The 18,978-nt window shown below is 38.7% G+C and overlaps 1 protein-coding gene and 1 long non-coding RNA gene across 6 annotated transcripts in view; both read left to right on the top strand.

Moving 5' to 3' along the window:
- LOC118738951 (unconventional myosin IC-like) overlaps positions 1–9,705 on the top strand; it is a 58,260-nt gene extending 48,555 nt beyond the window's left edge. For all 4 annotated transcript variants that reach the window (XM_036470006.1, XM_036470007.1, XM_036470008.1 and 1 more), the window contains 8 exons: positions 441–588; positions 853–968; positions 1,936–2,006; positions 5,015–5,406; positions 5,495–6,669; positions 7,774–8,856; positions 8,955–9,054; positions 9,156–9,705. In XM_036470006.1, coding sequence (XP_036325899.1) covers positions 463–588; positions 853–968; positions 1,936–2,006; positions 5,015–5,406; positions 5,495–6,669; positions 7,774–8,856; positions 8,955–9,054; positions 9,156–9,170 — 3,078 coding nt within the window. In that variant the 5' untranslated portion in view covers positions 441–462 and the 3' untranslated portion in view covers positions 9,171–9,705. The remainder of the gene's footprint in view (positions 1–440; positions 589–852; positions 969–1,935; positions 2,007–5,014; positions 5,407–5,494; positions 6,670–7,773; positions 8,857–8,954; positions 9,055–9,155) is intronic.
- An 8,673-nt stretch (positions 9,706–18,378) lies between these two features.
- LOC118739895 lies at positions 18,379–18,724 on the top strand. Of its 2 annotated transcripts, none has more exons than XR_004993073.1 (2): positions 18,379–18,464; positions 18,549–18,724. It is a non-coding gene; the product is annotated as an uncharacterized LOC118739895 (long non-coding RNA). The 2 variants fall into 2 exon arrangements; XR_004993072.1 differs by having other exon boundaries at positions 18,390–18,464; positions 18,546–18,724.
- Positions 18,725–18,978: the final 254 nt, after the last annotated feature.

Raw genomic sequence — 18,978 nt, forward strand, 5'->3', positions numbered from 1 at the left:
AAAGCAATTTCTATGCGAAGAGCTTTGTCATTGGTGTGGGAATAGCGCGGTTCGTTTAGATTGAAACTACTGGGAGCAGCACCCTTTCCTCACATAGGCCGAGAATAGTAGCGCTATGATACCATATCAAATTACTATCCCCGTTCAACGCCTAGTTTTATGTAATGTAAGCCAATTAGGTAGTGGTCCGTGAAAGGCTTGAGATTTGTGTTTTTTCTTAAAAGTGCCCCCCCCCCCCCGTGTTCATTGGCTTATTGAGCTGTGTCATCCTTAAATATTTTTCTAAGTGGACTACTGACACACCTACTGTATCCACGATCACCTACTTCCTTCCTACCTTCCCTTGCTAATTCGTCGCTTTTGCAATTATATGACATGTTCCGAAAATTTAATACTTATAAGATTTATTAACCCAAACCCTTTATTTTTACCCCTTTCAGCGACTCAACAAATCGTCCCAGAATGGAGCGTGGATTGCACGATCGCGATCGCGCGGGCGTACAAGATTTTGTGCTGCTCGAGAATATTCAAAGTGAAGAGGCATTCATTGGAAATTTACGCAAACGTTTTCAAGAAAATCTAATCTATGTAAGTGGGCAAACAGCCAGAATTACATATTTACTTAGCAATCGAAAAGAAGCAAATTTTTTTTATGAATTGCAATGAAAACACAGGCAAAAAAACATGCTGAATTATTACAATAATTGTGGTAATTAAATAATTGTTGACTCTTTTGTCTTTTATTTTCAAAATAAATAAATTAAAAAGAAGAAGTAAACAAAAAATTTAAAGCTCTTCAGTTATTTGCAAATATTTTTTAATGTTATTCTTTATGTGTGTGTTTTTTTTCAGACTTATATTGGTCAAGTACTTATTTCAGTTAACCCTTATAAACAACTGCCAATCTACAGTGAAAATGATATCAAAGAGTATCGTAACAAACACTTCTATGAGATGCCGCCACACATGTAAGTAAATTTCGTTTTTCGCGTTTATCGCGGTTGTAAATTTTTGATATCAATCAAAAAATAAGAAAAATGTACTTGGTACAATAATATTTACAATATAAGCGGCATTGAGACAATATATTTGTATGTGTTGTGGCTGGTTTTACAACGTACGGTGGCGGACGAACAAATGGGGACGCGACATTTTAACAAGTTTTAGCTATCTTTCTTTTCTTTATTTAATATTTATTATTTTTTTATAAAAGTTTAGCTCACTATCTTACAAAAACCATGCAAGTCAAAATTCAAACATTGTACAGGATTTAAAAAAATGCAACGAATTTTAACAAATGCTCATCAAAGTTTCAAACTTGTTATTCAGAATGTTTTTTAGCTACAGTTTTGTAGCCCCTTAAATTTTATTATAATAAAGTGCAAGTTCGAAGTAACTAGGACTTACCGTAGATGTTTGGCAATTTTTTTTTCTCCATATAAACAAATTTTCGAACATGCTATACTTTCTATTGAAGAAAATGCGTTTCATCGTCAACGTAAGTCCTAGTTAATTCAGACTTACACTTCGTATTACTAAACATTAATGGGCTACAAAACTGCATACCTAGACTTTTTTTAATCCTAATAAAAAGTTTGAAAATTTGATGAAGCTTTGTCGAGCTTTCCTAATGTTTGTACAAAGTTTGAAATTTCATAAAAAAATAATAAACATTAATTAAACCAAAACAAATTGTTTATATGCCGCGTCCAAATTTATTTTCCCGCTACTGTACAATCCGAAGAGTTCAAAAATTCTTTACTCAAGATAAAGATTTGTTCGTCTTTCTAGTGAGGCAAAATAATGAACTCTTGGAATCGAATGCCAACTATAATAGTTATCTTAAGTCAGTAACTGATGCACTTTTATTGAACAAAAAATATTGTTTCTTTCCATAAATATTTATAATTTACCTTTTCTCTGTCCTTTTAACAGATTTGCCGTGACAGACAATGCTTTCCGCTCATTGATTGAAGAGAATAAAGGCCAATGCGTTTTAATTTCCGGTAAGCATGATTAAAAAGAATGAAAACTAAGTATGTATTAAGATTAGCATATACCATTTCATTTCGAGCTAAGTTGGGTACTTTGGTAATGTTATCAAAATAAGCGGTCTGCCTACAAAGAACAAGGTTAACACCTAAGAAGCGGTAATTGAACAAAGAAATACTATCTCGCTTTCATTCTTGTTCCCTCCTTTACGCCATTACAAAATGCACTTAGTGTGGTAAACATCTGGTCCAAGGAATGTGGATTTAGTGTCAATCCTACCAAGACTAAGATGATACCCTTTGCACGGAAGTATAAAACTCCTCTATTCAAATCTCCTACCGTAAATCGAATAGAACTAACTCTCTCAACCGCAGTCAAATATCTTGTAATTATTCTGAGACAAGAAACATGACTGGAAACGAAACATCGAAGACCGCTCCAGGAAGGCAAATACGGGCCCGTGTGCCTGTAAGACGGCTATAGAGAAAAAATGGAGGATAAAACCACATCCTTATGTATATACACAGCTGTGACAAGACCTATCCTCGTCTTTGGGGGTTAAACTACGTGTCAGTCAGTGGCGGACCCACGGGGGGTGTTTTAATACATAGACGCCATAATATACATACATACATATGCGCAATATTAAAACACACCCCGTGCGTCCGCCACTGACTGACACGTAGTTTAACACCCAAAACCCCCCGCTGGATCCGCCACTGGTGTACACCATAACTCGAGTAAAAATTGAGATATCTTAACTAAACTTGGTACTTGTACTTCTTTCGGGCATAGTATGGATGGTATTGAAAATGGGCAAAATCGGACAATAACCACGCCTACCTCCCATATAACGGTAGTTTTCAGAAATACGAAAACTGCGATATTTTAGTAACTACTTAAGCTTATTCACTCAAAATTGATATTTACAATGATTCTTAAACGAAAATTAGGAGCATTATTAATTTCTGGAAAATGGGCGTAGCCATGATTATATGTTTATATCTTGATAACCGCTCCACCGATTTCACCCAACTTGGCACAGTTATTAGCCTTAGTATTACATGCCAAATGGCTGAAAATTTTTAAAATCGGACAATAACCACGCCCACATCCCATATAACGGTAATTTGGAGAAATACGAAATCTTCAAATTCGCCATCATAATCCCAGAGAGGAACGAATAAGAAGGTGCCACAGACCTAAACACCTCGTCGATGGTTATATATCGACGACGGAGTGGAAGATCGACCTATCTAGGTAGCCGGTTCGAAAATGTCCTATCTCAGGAAATTGTTCAAGAATGCCCTATTTCAGAATTTGATTGAAAACTCCATATCTCAGAATTTGGTTCAAAAACGTCACTTCATTTCATTTCATTTAATTTCTCAACCGAAAATACATATATTGAAAATATGTTGAGATAGGGCGATTTTGAACCGAATTCTGAAATAGGGCGTTCTTGAAAAGTTTTCTAACATAGGACGTTTTCGAACCGGAATAGGTCGATCTTCCACTCAGCCGTCGATATACAGATGGCTCAAAGCTAAACGAAAAAGTGGGTAGTGGCATTAATCATTGTAACGGTTTTGAATGAATGCCACTCGGTGGCTTATAACTTCCGCCACTATAAAACGGTATATCACTAAGCGCATATTCTGACAGCCAAGCTGCTATTAAATCTAACGGAACAACTTCCAGAGTTACCATAGAATGCAGAAGAATTCTTAACTTCCGCGCATCAAAATGCTGCTAGACTGTTGTATGGGCCCCTGACGGAAATATCCGATGTCAGATTAAAAGCTGAACTCAGCGAGGAGGTAGGTTGTGGAAGCCACATATCATACTACCATGCAAATTTGGCCGAAATTCGATGTAAAGCGATCCCTAAGCTCTCACTTGGCTTGAGATATACAACCAACGTCTTTTGTCGCGGCTGCAGAGAAGAGGAAGAGGTAGAGAGTATTGGCCCTAGCCAGGACGTGTAATCACTTCTTCAACAAGTACTTTGCCTGCCAACCTGAACTCAGCGAACATTTTCGATTTTGTGTGCTATATAAAACGCGCCACGTGGTATCAATTATTAAGGGTATCACAACGGGCTTTTCCAGCCTACGTGCGCCTCCGAGCTCGGCAGCCACGCTAACCTAAGCCTGTTTCAAGCAGGTGAGGTCGCGATGTAGTAGGCAGCCGATTGACTAACAGCCAACCAACACTCAAGGTTTTAGCATCGTTTATGGTGCGATAGAAACTAGCCAGTGATTGCCTTACCTCTCTCCTTTGACAACCTGCAGTAAAGCTTTGCCGAAAACTCGGGCAAAGTTACAAAGCTAAAAGGTCCTTCTGGCATGTGATGGATTGAAACAGTCAAAACAGCTTCTTAAGGTGGTCCAGCGCCAAGTCTCGGTGCATACAGAAGTTCTAACAGGACTGTTCAATAGGAACTCATACGAGGACGATAAATTAGAATCTGGAATCAAGGAACTATCTAGGGTGGACATCAACGCATGTAAAACTTCATTTTAAGCAGACACCCTTCTCATTATTTTACAGTCTTATGCATTCCACTCGCAGTTAGCATTGGGGAAAACATCTTTATACAAATAAATACAAAAATTTTGTATATTGCTTTCAAAAGCTGGTAACAAAACTATGTGTTTGACCAATTTATAAAAGCGCACGTTTTTCTAGGCCAATGAAATTTGCGATAAATTTATGCTGATAAGATTCGTTCACCTAGAGCCTGGCTATAGATTTCAGCTAAGGAAATAAAATCGACATAAATTCTAATAAAAAATCACTTCACTGCCCGATAATTTGTTAACATTCCAAATACATATAAACATGTATACGACTATTGGTAGATAAAGACTGTACAACAGTAATAATTAGATAAGTATTATGAATTACGTGCCTAAATTTTTAGCTTCAAGTAAATATAATCATCCGCCATAATTATTGCTGTTAAACCCACTAGCAATTATGTTTTTCCAAACTCAGTAATATCCTTATCTTTTCGCAGGTGAGAGCGGTTCGGGTAAAACTGAGGCCTCCAAGAAAGTGCTGCAATATATCGCCGCCTGCTCTGGCCATCAATCGACTGTTGAGAGCGTCAAGGAGAAATTGCTGAAGAGTAATCCCGTACTGGAGGCATTCGGCAATGCAAAAACGAATCGGAATGTAAACTCTTCACGCTTCGGCAAATATATGGACATACAGTTTGACTACTCCGGCACACCAATTGGCGGACACATACTCAATTATTTGCTGGAAAAGTCGCGCGTTGTCAATCAAAATGCCGGCGAACGTAATTTTCACATCTTTTATCAACTCTTGGCTGGTGCTAGCGAAGAAGAGTTGAAACAGCTGCAGTTGAAGCGTTCATTGGATAGCTACTCTTACCTGAGTGATGGGGTGAGTGTAAGAATACAACCATTGTTTCTAATAAAAATGCCTTCTATAAAAGCGAAAACTAACGTTTAATCCTTCTTAATTCCACTAGCAAAACGGCGTTGTTAAGTACATTGACGATGTTGCCGATTTCAAGACCGTCAAACAGGCCATGAGTGTCATCGATTTCACGGAGTCTGAACAAAAAGATATTTTCAGCATTATCGCAAGCGTTTTACATTTAGGCAATGTGACTTTCAATGAAGCAGAAGGCGTTTCTAAGGTCTCCAAACCCGATGCCGTTGCAGCGGTGGCCCAATTGCTCGGCGTCAGTCAAAACGCACTCACCGATGCGCTCACCAATCGCACAATTGACGCACAAGGTGATGTCGTCACTTCGCCATTGAATCGCGAGCTGTCCGTTTATGCACGCGATGCGCTCGCCAAGGCTATCTACGATCGCTTATTCACCTGGCTCGTACAACGTTTAAATCGCTCGCTGCAGGCAAAGGAACTGCGTGATGCGCTGAACAATGTTATGGGTATTTTGGATATTTATGGCTTTGAAATTTTCAAGAAGAATAGCTTTGAACAATTCTGCATTAACTTCTGCAACGAGAAGCTGCAACAGCTGTTCATAGAGCTGACACTTAAATCCGAGCAAGATGAATATCAGCGCGAAGGCATTGAATGGGTGCCCGTTGAATATTTCGACAACAAGGTGATTTGCAATTTGATTGAAGAGAAGTACAAGGGCATTATTTCTATACTCGACGAAGAGTGCTTGCGCCCAGGCGAACCCACCGATATCACTTTCTTGGCAAAACTCACCGATAAGCTGGCTGCGCATCCGCACTACATTTGTCATGAGAAATCATCGACGCTGGTGCAGAAGACTATGGGACGCGATGAGTTCCGGTTGGTGCACTATGCTGGCGATGTCACTTATAATGTCAATGGCTTTCTGGACAAGAACAACGATCTGTTATTCAGAGATTTGAAGGAGACCATGAGTAGGGCGGGTAATGATATCATACGCTCTTGCTTCCCAGAAGGCGAGTACAAGAACAAAAAACGTCCAGATACTGCGATTACACAGTTCAGAAATTCATTGAACAACCTCATGGATATCCTTATGTGCAAAGAACCGTCCTACATACGCTGCATCAAGCCGAATGATCAGCAGCAGGCGGGCATCTTTGACGACGAATTGGTGCTGCATCAAGTGAAGTACTTGGGTCTGATAGAGAATTTGAGAGTACGTCGTGCGGGCTTCGCGTATCGCAGGTACATAGGTTGCCAATATGAATTACATATAGATTTTTTTGCAGAATGTTGTTTTAATGGGTTTAATACGAAAAGGAAAAAATATCGATAAATTTTCAAATTACATTTAATATAGTAACTCGACAACGATAAAAAAAATTCAGAAACACCAAAAATAACAACAATGAAATGATATTAATATCAATATTTATCGCAAATCGATGACGATAATAATAGGTAATCGATATAAATAGGATTTATAAGGCTAAAAGTACTAATTTGATTGAAAATAAATATTTGCAACAAATGGATAACAGTATTAATCGGTAATCGATAACGAAAGTAAGACGTTCGCCAATCATAAAATCAATAGCGATAGCGATAGCGATTACCGATATCGATACAATTCGATATAACAATATCAACATCGATAACTGAAGAGACTGGTTTAGCTTATAGACAATAACACAAAAAACTGCTACCTGTAACAAAGATATGATAAAATAATAAAATTGGCATCAATAACGATAAAAATCCCAGTATAAAAAAAAGCAATATTTATGGCAAATCGATTACATTCGATAACTGCATTAATCGGTAATGGATAACAATAATAAGATTTATAGTGATCGGAGAATAAATAGATAATGCTAGGGAAATCGCTTAGGTATAGTAATAAGGATAACGATAGTTATGCCGATAACAGCGTCGATAATGATAAAAAATTTCAATAACGATAGTAAATCGATGAAAGTGTCATTATGATTAAAAATAAATATTCATAAATCGGTAACGACAATTATCGGCAATCGACAACAATAATAATTTATACCAATGAGTAACTCAAAAATCAAAGCCGATATTTTTTCGGATAAAACAAAAAAGAAACCGATAACGACCATTGGCTATAACAAACCAATTTCTGTAGAAGCAATCGATGATTATAGAAACTCGATTGCTCTTATACGATCGCTTAAGCGATAACTTAAATTTTAAATGTCCGATACCAAAACGATAATCATATCGATAACAAAAAAGCAATAACTTAGCCAAACTCGTAGATAATATTTAACATCGATATCGATTAAAAATAACAAAAACAAAACATTTCAATTCTCCCCACAGAACTTACGAAACATTCCTCAACCGCTACAAGTCCCTCAGCAAAGCCACCTGGCCGAACTACAAAGGCTCGCCCAAGGAAGGTGTACGCATGCTCGTCGCCGATTTACAGTATGGTCCCGATGACTACCGTTTAGGTGCTACGAAAGTTTTCATACGCTTCCCCAAAACGCTCTTCGACACCGAGGATGCCTTCCAAGTGAAAAAACACGATATTGCTGCCATAATACAATCGCGTTGGAAGGGACGCCAACAGCGGAGGAAGTACCTCAAATTACGCGACCAAATCATCACATTGCAGTCATATTGCCGCCGATATCTGGCCATACAGGCACTACGGCGTCGTCGTGAAGCCGCCACTAAGATACGCGCCTTCATCAAGGGTTTCATCACACGCAACGATGCACCGAATGGCTACAATGATGAATTCATTGTCAACATGAAACGCATGTGGCTTATACGCCTGTCCAAGCAGCTACCAACCGAAGTGTTGGACAAGAGTTGGCCCTCGTCTCCGGTACACTGTCAGGAAGCATCTACCTACCTTCATCGCTTGCACCGCCTGCATTTGGCGCGCAAATACCGGCTGAGTTTGTCCGATGAACGCAAACGGCAATTCGAGTTGAAGGTGCTGGCCGAAAAGCTGTTCAAGGACAAGAAGGCCAACTATTTGGCCAGCGTGCCATATTGGTTCCAAAATGATCGTATACCTAAAGAGCATGCGGCCGAAATCAATAACTTCGTTGGCACTTCGCTGAACGGCGAGACTCTGAAATATGCATCGGCATGCACGAAATTCGATCGTCACGGTTACAAGCCGCGGGAACGTTTTGTGGTGCTTAGCAACAAGGCGCTCTACGTGCTGGACGGCAAAAGCTACAAGCAGAAGCATCGTTTGCCGCTGGAAAAGATCGATTTTGTTACCACAAATCATAGCGATAGCCTGCTGGTCATACGCATACCACTCGAGCTGAAGAAAGATAAGGGCGATTTGATACTTGAGATACCTTACATCGTTGAGTTCGGCACGCTAGTCGTGGACACTGTCGGCACCGCCAACATACTTAGCATCGTCAGTCGAGACACGTGAGTATTTGGCGTTACATGGTGCCCCTGAATACATATATATACTTATGTATGTATTTGTATGTATGTACCTACAATAATGTTATGCAATCTTTCAGTTTGGAACACAATGTGGTTAAAGGCAAGGCGGGCGTTATCGATATTCAAACCGGCGGCGAACCAGGCATCGTACGCGATAAGGGTGGTCACCTTGTTGTTGTGAGTTTGACTTGAAATACCAAAAAATCATAAATTATTTTAATTAACAACCATTAAAATTTTATAATATTTTGATTTGTATTCCATTTATTTCTTCGCAGATTGCTGGACAATAAATATCAGATAGAAGTGCTAACTACCTTTAACAAGAAATCAGGGCTTTAAAGACAACGGTGTATTTTTTATATAAATATTTTGTTATACTTGTTATCTGAACTTTGCAGCAGATTATTTCGAGAATTTATAAAAAACAAAAACTGTAACTACCCTGCAAACCAAAACTCCCAAAATCTTAACGAAATCTTTACGAGTATCTCATATCTTTAACGATTTTTTACGAATCTTCAAAGAAAGTTATATGAAGCTGACATGAACTCGTCAAAAAATTTCTGTACGAAAAATAAAGAAAACAGAAGAAAACATGCTGTGAAAAATTCTTCACATTTCAGAATTATTTTCATTGTTTTACCGATTTTCTTCCGAAATTTCTCTACAACTCAGAATACTCTGAAAAAATGGTTTGCAGGGTATATACTTATACTAAAAAAAAATCTTATTGTATTGTATGTATGTATTAATGTATGCGAAAAGTATTTACTAAAAAGCTATAATTTATTTCATATAATAAATAAATGATTGTACTATAATAAATACATTTAGGGTGCATCATTCTTTATACAAAAAACAAAACATCGGTACTGTTATTCCATCGGAAAAATATTAAGATTTACATGAGCTGGACCATGTTAGAATATCTCGCAAAATCGAGTTTTTTGTAAATAACATTAGTTTTTAAAATCAACGAGATTTTTTGGGGCATTTTTGATCGTTCCAGCTCGCGTGAGTCTTAGTATTCTAACGAAATATATACTTTGGCCGCAGTCTTAAAAAATAAATACATTTTATAATTTTGGTGAAAAACACATGCTTTTTCGGTGTTTCACCCTAATGCATATATTTTTTAATATATCAATCTTTAGCCAAAAATTGTTGGATAAAAACTGCAATTTTAAATGTAAATCATCTCGAAATCTCCTGGAGTCGTGCCTCTCAGCTCTAAATCTTGCGCTAGACATCGTATTAAAGTAGATGCTGGCTGTGATTAGAAATACAAAATCTCTGAGCAAATTATTTTTTGAGGTTATCTGGTTATGTGGTTATATGTCTTACTTCGTTTACAACAACAAAATGCATTAGAGAATAATAATTTTTAACCAGATAACCTGATAACCAGGCAGGTGTTAGTACCCCAATGTTTTTCTTTTAATAACCCTTTTAGAATTTTGATACCGCGGTATCTGCTCGATGCTTGGCTTTTATCTCTCTTTACTCGCCGCTCTGATACTTGACTTGGCTCTACTAGGAAGTGGCAGTGCTTCCGCTCCATTATGCGCTTAGACCAAGACTGAACCACTTTGACGAGGTGGTAACTCGATGTTGTCATTTCAGATGCTGAAACTTGCACTTAGAGCATCATTGTTGTAGCAATATTACTCAATCCAGTCGAGATTAGGCATCTACATAATTTTAATGCACGAAATTTAGGCCGGGAGCGACATCGATGGTCCTAGTCAGTAGCGGATTGGATTTTTTGCGATGAGGTGTTGGGTGTTATGAGGACCCCTATACCCCATACTACCCTATAAAACTTCCCGTTTAATATTACGCGGCTTGAACTTGTGTCTTTCGGAATTCACCTGACAGCTGCACACCAGTTGAACAGACCAGTACTATACGGACCATACTCGGCGTCAATCATACTCCTACGACGAAAAAACTGAACGTAGCTGTTGTAGTGATTGTCCTGTGGTGCTTGCGGCAATTCGGCAACGTTGAACTCACTATTTTGGGTGCAGTTGTATGTTGTTTAGCGTCGGGAACTGCTTAGATGGCATGAAATTGTGCCATAAACTAACCTATCACATTTCTTAACTTTTACACTGGATCTATAATTCAATAAATACATACATAGTTTACTTGATGGAATCCCTTTATGCTAGTGCCACTTTCTCTTCTTTCCTGAGCTCATATTGCATGAATAGCTGCGTTCTGGCATTTTTACAGATTTTTCTGCTGCGTATCGCTCGTCCCTGCCGTCCACACTGGCGCTGCATAGCGATCTCCTTTTCGGCTCCCAGGTTCTGCAGGCGACTTGAGAACTTTTTTTCCTGGCACGCAGTTCGTTGCAGCTGCCTGAGGCGTGCGCGGAGAAGAATAACAGGCTAACGAACGTCACTCCCAGGATTTCGGGGTGATTGGTTAGCGGGATTTTGGCGCCATCGACAAAGATGTCTACCTCGAGCCTGATCTCCTTGGTATATGTTTGAAAGAGTGGGGGTAGATTTTGAGGTTCCTTGCAGTGAAGAAGGTCGCAATATCGGTGAGATAGTCGGTTAAATTTTCGCAAAGGCTGTCGATGTTTAAGCCCGTCACCATTATTATTTATGCAATCATCGGCGTAGCTTACCAAGCTGACGGCGGAGGGAATTTTACCATGAAGAGATTAAACAGTGTCGAGGAGAGTACGCTGCCTTGAGAGACCCCCTGTTAATTCCATGAGGCTTGGACTTGGCTTTCGACTGATGATTGGCGACCACATTTCCATGTGGTCCATAGTTTGATTACTCCGCTGGAGAGATTGCCCGTCTTGAGATGCTAATTCCATATTTTCCGATTGGGTCCATTGACCAGGTTTCTAATGTCCCTATTGAAATCTGTGGTATGGGTATCCCCTGGACTAGCCTGGCGGATTCGCTCACGCACGTCTGAGAGTCCCGGCGCTACTGTGGGAAAGCCTGGGCGGATGTAGCAATCTCTGCCGGCTGGTATGAAGCGGGCGTATGCTGCGTTAATGATCCTGCGGATATTCCGCCCAGCATTGGAAGCGGAAGAGCATTGAATTTGCGATCGGTAAATTCCGTGAAACCCTCCCAGTTTGCCTTCCGTATATTCATAATCGTACGGTTTTTGGATGTTATATAATCCTTCGCCTGGTCTATCGCGACTACTATGGGAAGGCGGTCTGATGCGCCCCGCTGGTTATTGTTATTTCTGGCGAATTTTAGCAGTCACCCGCAACCCTGGTGGACGCATCACCATTCTCAGTGCAGAACGTGGAGTCGTCTATTTGGTCACGGAGCATTGTATCCCCCTGATCATTGCCCAGATTGGAGTGCCAGAGTTCAGTGCGCATTAAAGCCACCTCGCTCTACCCGGTTACCACCTTCAAATAACGAACTTATATTGGGATACTACCCAACTGTGCAACTGGTGGCGAATAGTATGTACATGTTGACGATCTCTAACTAAGTATTCCCCGGTCAAAACTTGACATTCAATTAATTTATCGTTGGCATCAACTCGAGGGGTAACTCGCCGCTGGTGTTACCACCGTCTGCGTAGGAGGTGCTGGCAAAGGGTATTGCGGTGCGGCCGGGCAGCACGCTGCAGTGAAGCTAATATTCCAATCCCGATGGTGCATCAGGCCTGAGCAGCGTTTCAGGTGGCACTAATTATTGCATGCGTTGCACCTGACCGATGTTGTATTGTGCCTTACTTGAACCATCTGTCCTGAGTGGATGTCCTGTATTGCGTGATGGGAGTTGAACCACTGGTTGATGGTTAGGAAGATGTTCGTTGTGTGGAGTGACGGGTTTGTTATTGGTTGTTGCAACACGGTGCAAAAAAGTTGGTGCTGAAGCACCTAGCATGTCTTCTGGTGACACCAGTTAAAGCAGCTGCGCAACGGCTGAGGTTGAAGAGTGGTGGATGTTTCGGCTACAAATTCAGGGTCCGGGATTTAGTTCTAAGCCGGCGCTGACCAGTAGTGTGCGGAGCAACCATGTCGGTAGGTCAATCCTCTAACGTATGTAGAACCGACCATCTTGGAATACGTCACCAAACGGACTGTTACCGCTATCAATGAAGCTTAACGTGCACATTTTCATGAACCTGCCAAGTGATAGCAGGGTATCGCTGTACACTAATAAGGTACTAGCTTTCTCCATGATAAAAACATAGCAAGCGTTCTCTCAATTCGTCGGCCATGTTTTTTTTTTCTTAAGTTTGCCAGCATTTTAAAATCATATTAAACTGAAAACGAAAAAAATGAATTTGTTCTAAATTGTTGTTGTTTGAGATTGTAAATGAGTATGTGTGTGTGAGTGTAAAATTATAAAACTTCAAAAATGCTAAAAGTGTCTCTCAGCGGTTCTACCCTACTATAATTGCGTTCCTCATCTCCCAGAAATAGGCCGAAGTAGTCAGATTTAGTCCAAAAAGCGTTTCTTAACTCGAAAATTACAGCAGAAATGAGAGAGCAACACTCAGTGAGAGTGACTCACTTCAGTCCGAAGCACAAGTCAGATTTAAGGTTTATTCGCTTATTGATCAGATCAGATTTTCCTGTTCGCGTACACAAAAATCAGCAAAGTAGGGCAAATTGAGAGACCAAATTGACATTTCATTCTGATAGAAAGCTTCTTGTTTCTGCTGGAAAAATTTTTGCTAGCAGCCATTTGCCAGCTAGAAAAACAGATGTTCAAAGTCATCTGTTTTCAAGTTATGAAAATATGGAAATTTATTTTAGATTTAGATTTATTATTATGATTTTTAAGTTTAAAATAACTTATTAGAACTGCAAATGTATCGGAAGAAAGCAAATATGTACTCATTTACTTATGTTTGATTAGCAAATTGCTTTAGGAAAACTTTTAGTTTACATATATTCTTTTCATGTTTTCTGTTTTATGCTTTTCTATGTAAACAAAATTTCGATCAACTGTACTAAAAACTTGAAAGCTTTTGCTGGTTTTGCGTTCGCGTACTTTTGCTAGCATTTCTCTCTTTAAGAGAGATCAGATAAAAATTCATTAGAATTTTGCTGCTGAGAGTTTTCTGCTGGAAGAATATGCGAACACACCTTTAGTCCGAAGAATTTTTGCTGGCAAAATCTTGAAAAGTTGCAAACTCAACTGAACTTAAATTAATGGAAATTAAAGAATACACGAAAAGCGAGAATAATCTAAAAACTAAGAAAAGTGAATTGAAAATGGAAGGAGGCAAAAAATAGTTGATATACGGGTAGTAAGTGTTTATTGCATCATTCAATAATACAAGGTTCGAAACTGGCAGTTGTCTCTTTCGCACCGATCCCTTTGCAGTGGCACCTTGTTGCTTCTTTGCAAATTTACTTGGAAAAAGTGTAGCTTTGTTGTGAAATAGAAGTATAAGCTTTTGTGCAATAGTTTATTTGTATATGCATATGAAGCACATTTAACTGATGAAAAGATAAATTGTTTTTAAATTGGATGTTTACATAAATCTCATTTTAGTTTTATTTTAATTTTGAGTCCTTTTGCAGTTTTTATACAGCTAAATAGCACATAAATTACGTAATTCACGTAGATATATTAATATTTTGTTTAAAATGCCAGATTTCCGGCAAATACATTAGAATTTACAAAAGGAATTTCCTACTAATTGCCTACTTTGCGTACTTTTCTACTACCATTTTCGCAACAAGGGATTGCATTCTTCTCCTTTCTCTTGCCTTTTGTCAAACCGCGGCTGTCAATAATTATCTAACCTTGTATTATTGAATCATGTGTTTATTGTGCTTGTGCTTGTGTGCATGTGTTTTGTACAAACATTTCTATTCGTATTTGACGTTAGTTTTGTTGTTGCCATTCTTTGGACTAAAAGTTAGGTTTTTTGCGTTCCTTTACTTTTTCCTGTTATTCTCTTTTAGTGAGCGCATTTGGCTTACGCTCCTTCATTTTGACGCTTTTCAGATTTCAGTCAGAAAAGATAAGGAATGGACCTTATATTTTCAACATGGTTTTTTCTATGGACTCCAAAGGTAAAAATACTTCCGTCTCTCTTTATTATGAAACTAATTGAAGCAGACTTATCTCTACTACATGTCAAGTATGACATACCGTCGCATCGTTTTTTTAAGTTCCTTTTGCGGAGGCGGTCTTCGGCCGCGCTTAGGGATTAAACCCTTACTAAGTACAATTCTCCTTTCTGTGTTGCCGAAGAAGAGGGGCGGTGACCGTGAAGGAAAGCCGCCCTGAAACTTTTGAAAATTGTTTATTGAAACAAACGGTATTAGTATATTCACCAAAAAAACCTACAAATATGACTCCCATACCTAGCCGGATGTGAGGGCAATAAGAGTCTAGTATTAATAATTTGTGCCTATAAATGCTTGCTGGGAAGACGTAGATCCGCATGCCGAGATGTTCGTTCACTTCAACGATTACAATGAAATGATGTTTGAACAACTTGTCGCATAGGTGTATACTGAACTGACAAGCGTCCAAGTATGCCTACAAGTCTGATTGTGTATATTCTGCTTAATAGGGCCGTCAGAATGGGTACTTGTACGTCAATAACGGAAAAGTATGCGAAGGAAGTGGCGCACGTACCGTAGAGATACGCCACAGTGAAGGTGTTGCGTCTGCAAACAAAAATCAGCTGTTCCTTATAGCCGCGTGCTTGGTGTTCACACAAGTCCATTTTTCAGAAACAATAGCGAAACATTCACATTATTTTACTAATATATTCACACTTATCTTGATGTCTTCGTCACTGTCTCTGGCTTTTCGAAAAGAGTTTGTTGTCTGGATGCCTACTTTACTCATACAATGTGTAAATTAATGCATATTCTCAATGGTCTTTTCTTATGTAAATACGGTGTTACACAACTGTCAGCAGTGACGGACTTACGTGCGACAAAAGTTGAGTATTGGCCAACGTTCGTTGGGTCCGTCGACGCAAGGGTTGCCAATCTGACGCTCTCTATGCAAACACACACAGTCTACTCAACTGTCAGTTTCATCCTTGAGCGGAACGTACGCGAAGTACCCATTCTGACGGGGTCATAAGCCTTCGCGTGTAACTGATGTTTTATACTTTGACGGAAAAGTATTCATTTCCGGTAAAATCGCGACTAAAAAAGTTGGCATGCTCTTGTTATCGGTGTATCGATAATACACTTTGGCACATTTCTACATTAATTTAGTACTATTTATTCCATTTCTGTATTTTACAAAATTTGCTATCGGAAAAAAACTAGAGTTGGGGGTAGTGCACTAAATTTTGAATGCACTAGGCATTTCACTAGCAGTAAATATATTGGGAGAAACTATATTTTTCACTATTTGTCACCAGCTTAGTGATAGTGGAAAATTTCTGCACTACCACTATTCCCGTGTCTGAGAGAATCATTTCCTGCCTTCGGTTGAAAAAAAACACAAGTATGCACATAGATATGCAATATACATACGAATTATATACATTAGGACGGGTCAAAAAATCTCCCTTACAAATTGACCCGCCTTAATATACCTACATATTTTATTTTCTCAATTTTAAAATTTCTAAAGACAAAAATAATTTACACAAACAGCCTTTTCATTCGTTATCGCGTTTAAATTGATCAGTTGGCTGATATTTCATTGGCTAATCTTAGTTTAAACCAGACAGCTCGGGCGTGTAAACTATGTTTAAACCACAGCCGTGCACTGAAAAATTGCCCTAAGTCGCACAATTAGGTTTTTTCTTAAGTAAATTAGATTTGACTACACATATTTAATGCTTATTCGCTTAATGTATTTCTCTTTTTCGTTTTGATGTCAGTAACCATTGAACATATTTACTGTCCCTTTGTTAACGACTATCTCCCAAACGTTTGCTTATCGCAAATTTTACTGTTTTCATTTCAAGCAATAGAATCACTCAACATACTTTTCATAATCTACAAACTCTAAACATTTGAAAAAAGCATCGATGGTTGGAAATTTTTCTAATGGTTTCAAAATACACAACTTCTAGAGTTCCCCACACGTTTTTCTAACTTATATCACTTTACTTTTCCCAAATTACTTTCTGTATAACTCATAAACTTGCTATTAGAATTAATTTAAAGTGAATGAAGTTCCGCTGATATGGTTCATATGAACGGCGTTAATTTACCACAGAGAGCAGCGTTTTCTTATTTATCAATTACTAAAATTTCTTGCTTGGAATGGTATGCGAAAATCCCGTTTTTCGACAGAAAATCCCATTCGCCATTTTTAGTTACAAAATCCCGAAAAAGGGCGAAATCCCGTATACTGGCAACACTGGTTTATACCCAGGTGCGGTTCCCATGCCCTGGGAGGTTCCTGTGCCTGAAATGCCTGAAGCACACGAAAGTTCAGAAGTGACGATATCATCTATTGATGCCCAGACGCAAACTGAGTAAGTCTGCAAGAAATAAGTAGTTTCTTACAAAAGAAACTTAACGCACAAAACCATTGGGCGAATAAAAACAAAAAAATGCTTAAAACAATTTCATAAAAACTTTCATTCGTTTTATTTACGTGGCTTCCTTTATGAGGTATTCGTTTATGTCTATATCGAGCCCTAACCGCCAAAATAACGTAAGCGACATTTTTTTCAAAATTTTATTTTTGATGCAGAAATATTCCTAGGGCATCTAAATGTATTTCTGCATCAAAACGAAAATTTTGAAAAAAATGGCGCTTACGTTATTTTGGCGGTTAGGGCTCGATATGTATCTGTACATGTAAGATGCGAATGCAATTAAAATTCTTCGAAGATAATATTGAAGTAATTCTTAAAATTAGTATACGTACATACGTATGTATTTATGCATGATGCAGAAAATGAAGGTGGCGCCATTCGCAGGCCGCTTCGTCGATTTGACAGCATCCACCCATTCGCAGACGTCACACAATACTTTTGTTTACATTCACCGTTGCCAACCTGGTGTTTTTCGCACTAAATTTAGTTATTCAAAACGCGAACATTTTGAGTTTGGTGCTTGGTGCGTTTTTGGCGCTTTTGTTTTTAGTTTGAAGACACCAAATATGAAAATCTTAAACAAATTGAAGCCGTTTTTTAGCAAAGTTATAGAAATCTTACAAAAATTTAAACAAAATCGTGGCACAGTGACAATCAAAATCGACAACAAAATATGTGGCAGCACCAAAGAACGTTCTTTGCTTTATCTCACCGCACTGCCTCTCTTGGCAACAAACAGGGCTCGAATCGTCACATACGATGTCGTACTACTCGTCACGTAAAAACCCATTTTTCGGATTATGGCATACGTGAACGTACTCTGTGTCCCATTCAGCTTATACTGCCTGACGTATCACGTAATTTTCTTTCGTATCGTTTTCGATCAGTGAACGGATGTTACGATTCGAGCCCAGAGTTATTCTGGTGGCAGAAATGTTCGAGTGTGAAACCTACCAAAAGAAATAGGATATGAAAATTTCACTTTATTCTTCTGTGACTGATTTCCCTTTATTTTTTGACATTTCGTTTGTTAACGACTTTTTCTGGCCGCAGTTTGACCAGCTCTTGACGTTTTTACATAATATTCTTCCTAAAGGGTCGGTCCTGACTTTCTTGGCAAATAAAACAACTTTTTGTGCTTTAATTTAAAAAATAATAATAATTTATTTCTTTTTCAGCAGGCCGGAAGTTATATACAATGTCACTGACACAAGTCGTACGTAGTTGCAGCCGCTTTGCTGCTGCATCGAAGGCACTGCGTGTGACCGCCGCAGTCTCGTCCACTGCCCAGCCACAGCTGCGTATGATGCACAGGATTAGTGTCAACACACCTGCCATGAGCATTTTGCTTAATCAGGTGAGTAACTAAACAATGCACAGAGATACAATTAATGATTTTGAAAAGTACTTTAAAAATGCGTGCAATCAATGCGTTGTCTTAACCTCAAAGTTGCAAAGAAATCGGTGATACAAATATGAAAAAAGACCTATTTCAAGTATTTAAAGATGTTGGACTACGTAATCGATCATAATAATTGTTATGTTTCTTGCAACACCATAAAATTCCCCGAACAATCATAAAAGTCATATATAGTTAGTTCCATGGTTTCG

This window comes from Rhagoletis pomonella, unplaced genomic scaffold (genome assembly GCF_013731165.1).
Source record: "Rhagoletis pomonella isolate Grant_MI unplaced genomic scaffold, Rhpom_1.0 Rhpom_scaffold_00005, whole genome shotgun sequence".
Classification (NCBI taxonomy): Eukaryota; Metazoa; Arthropoda; class Insecta; order Diptera; family Tephritidae; genus Rhagoletis; species Rhagoletis pomonella.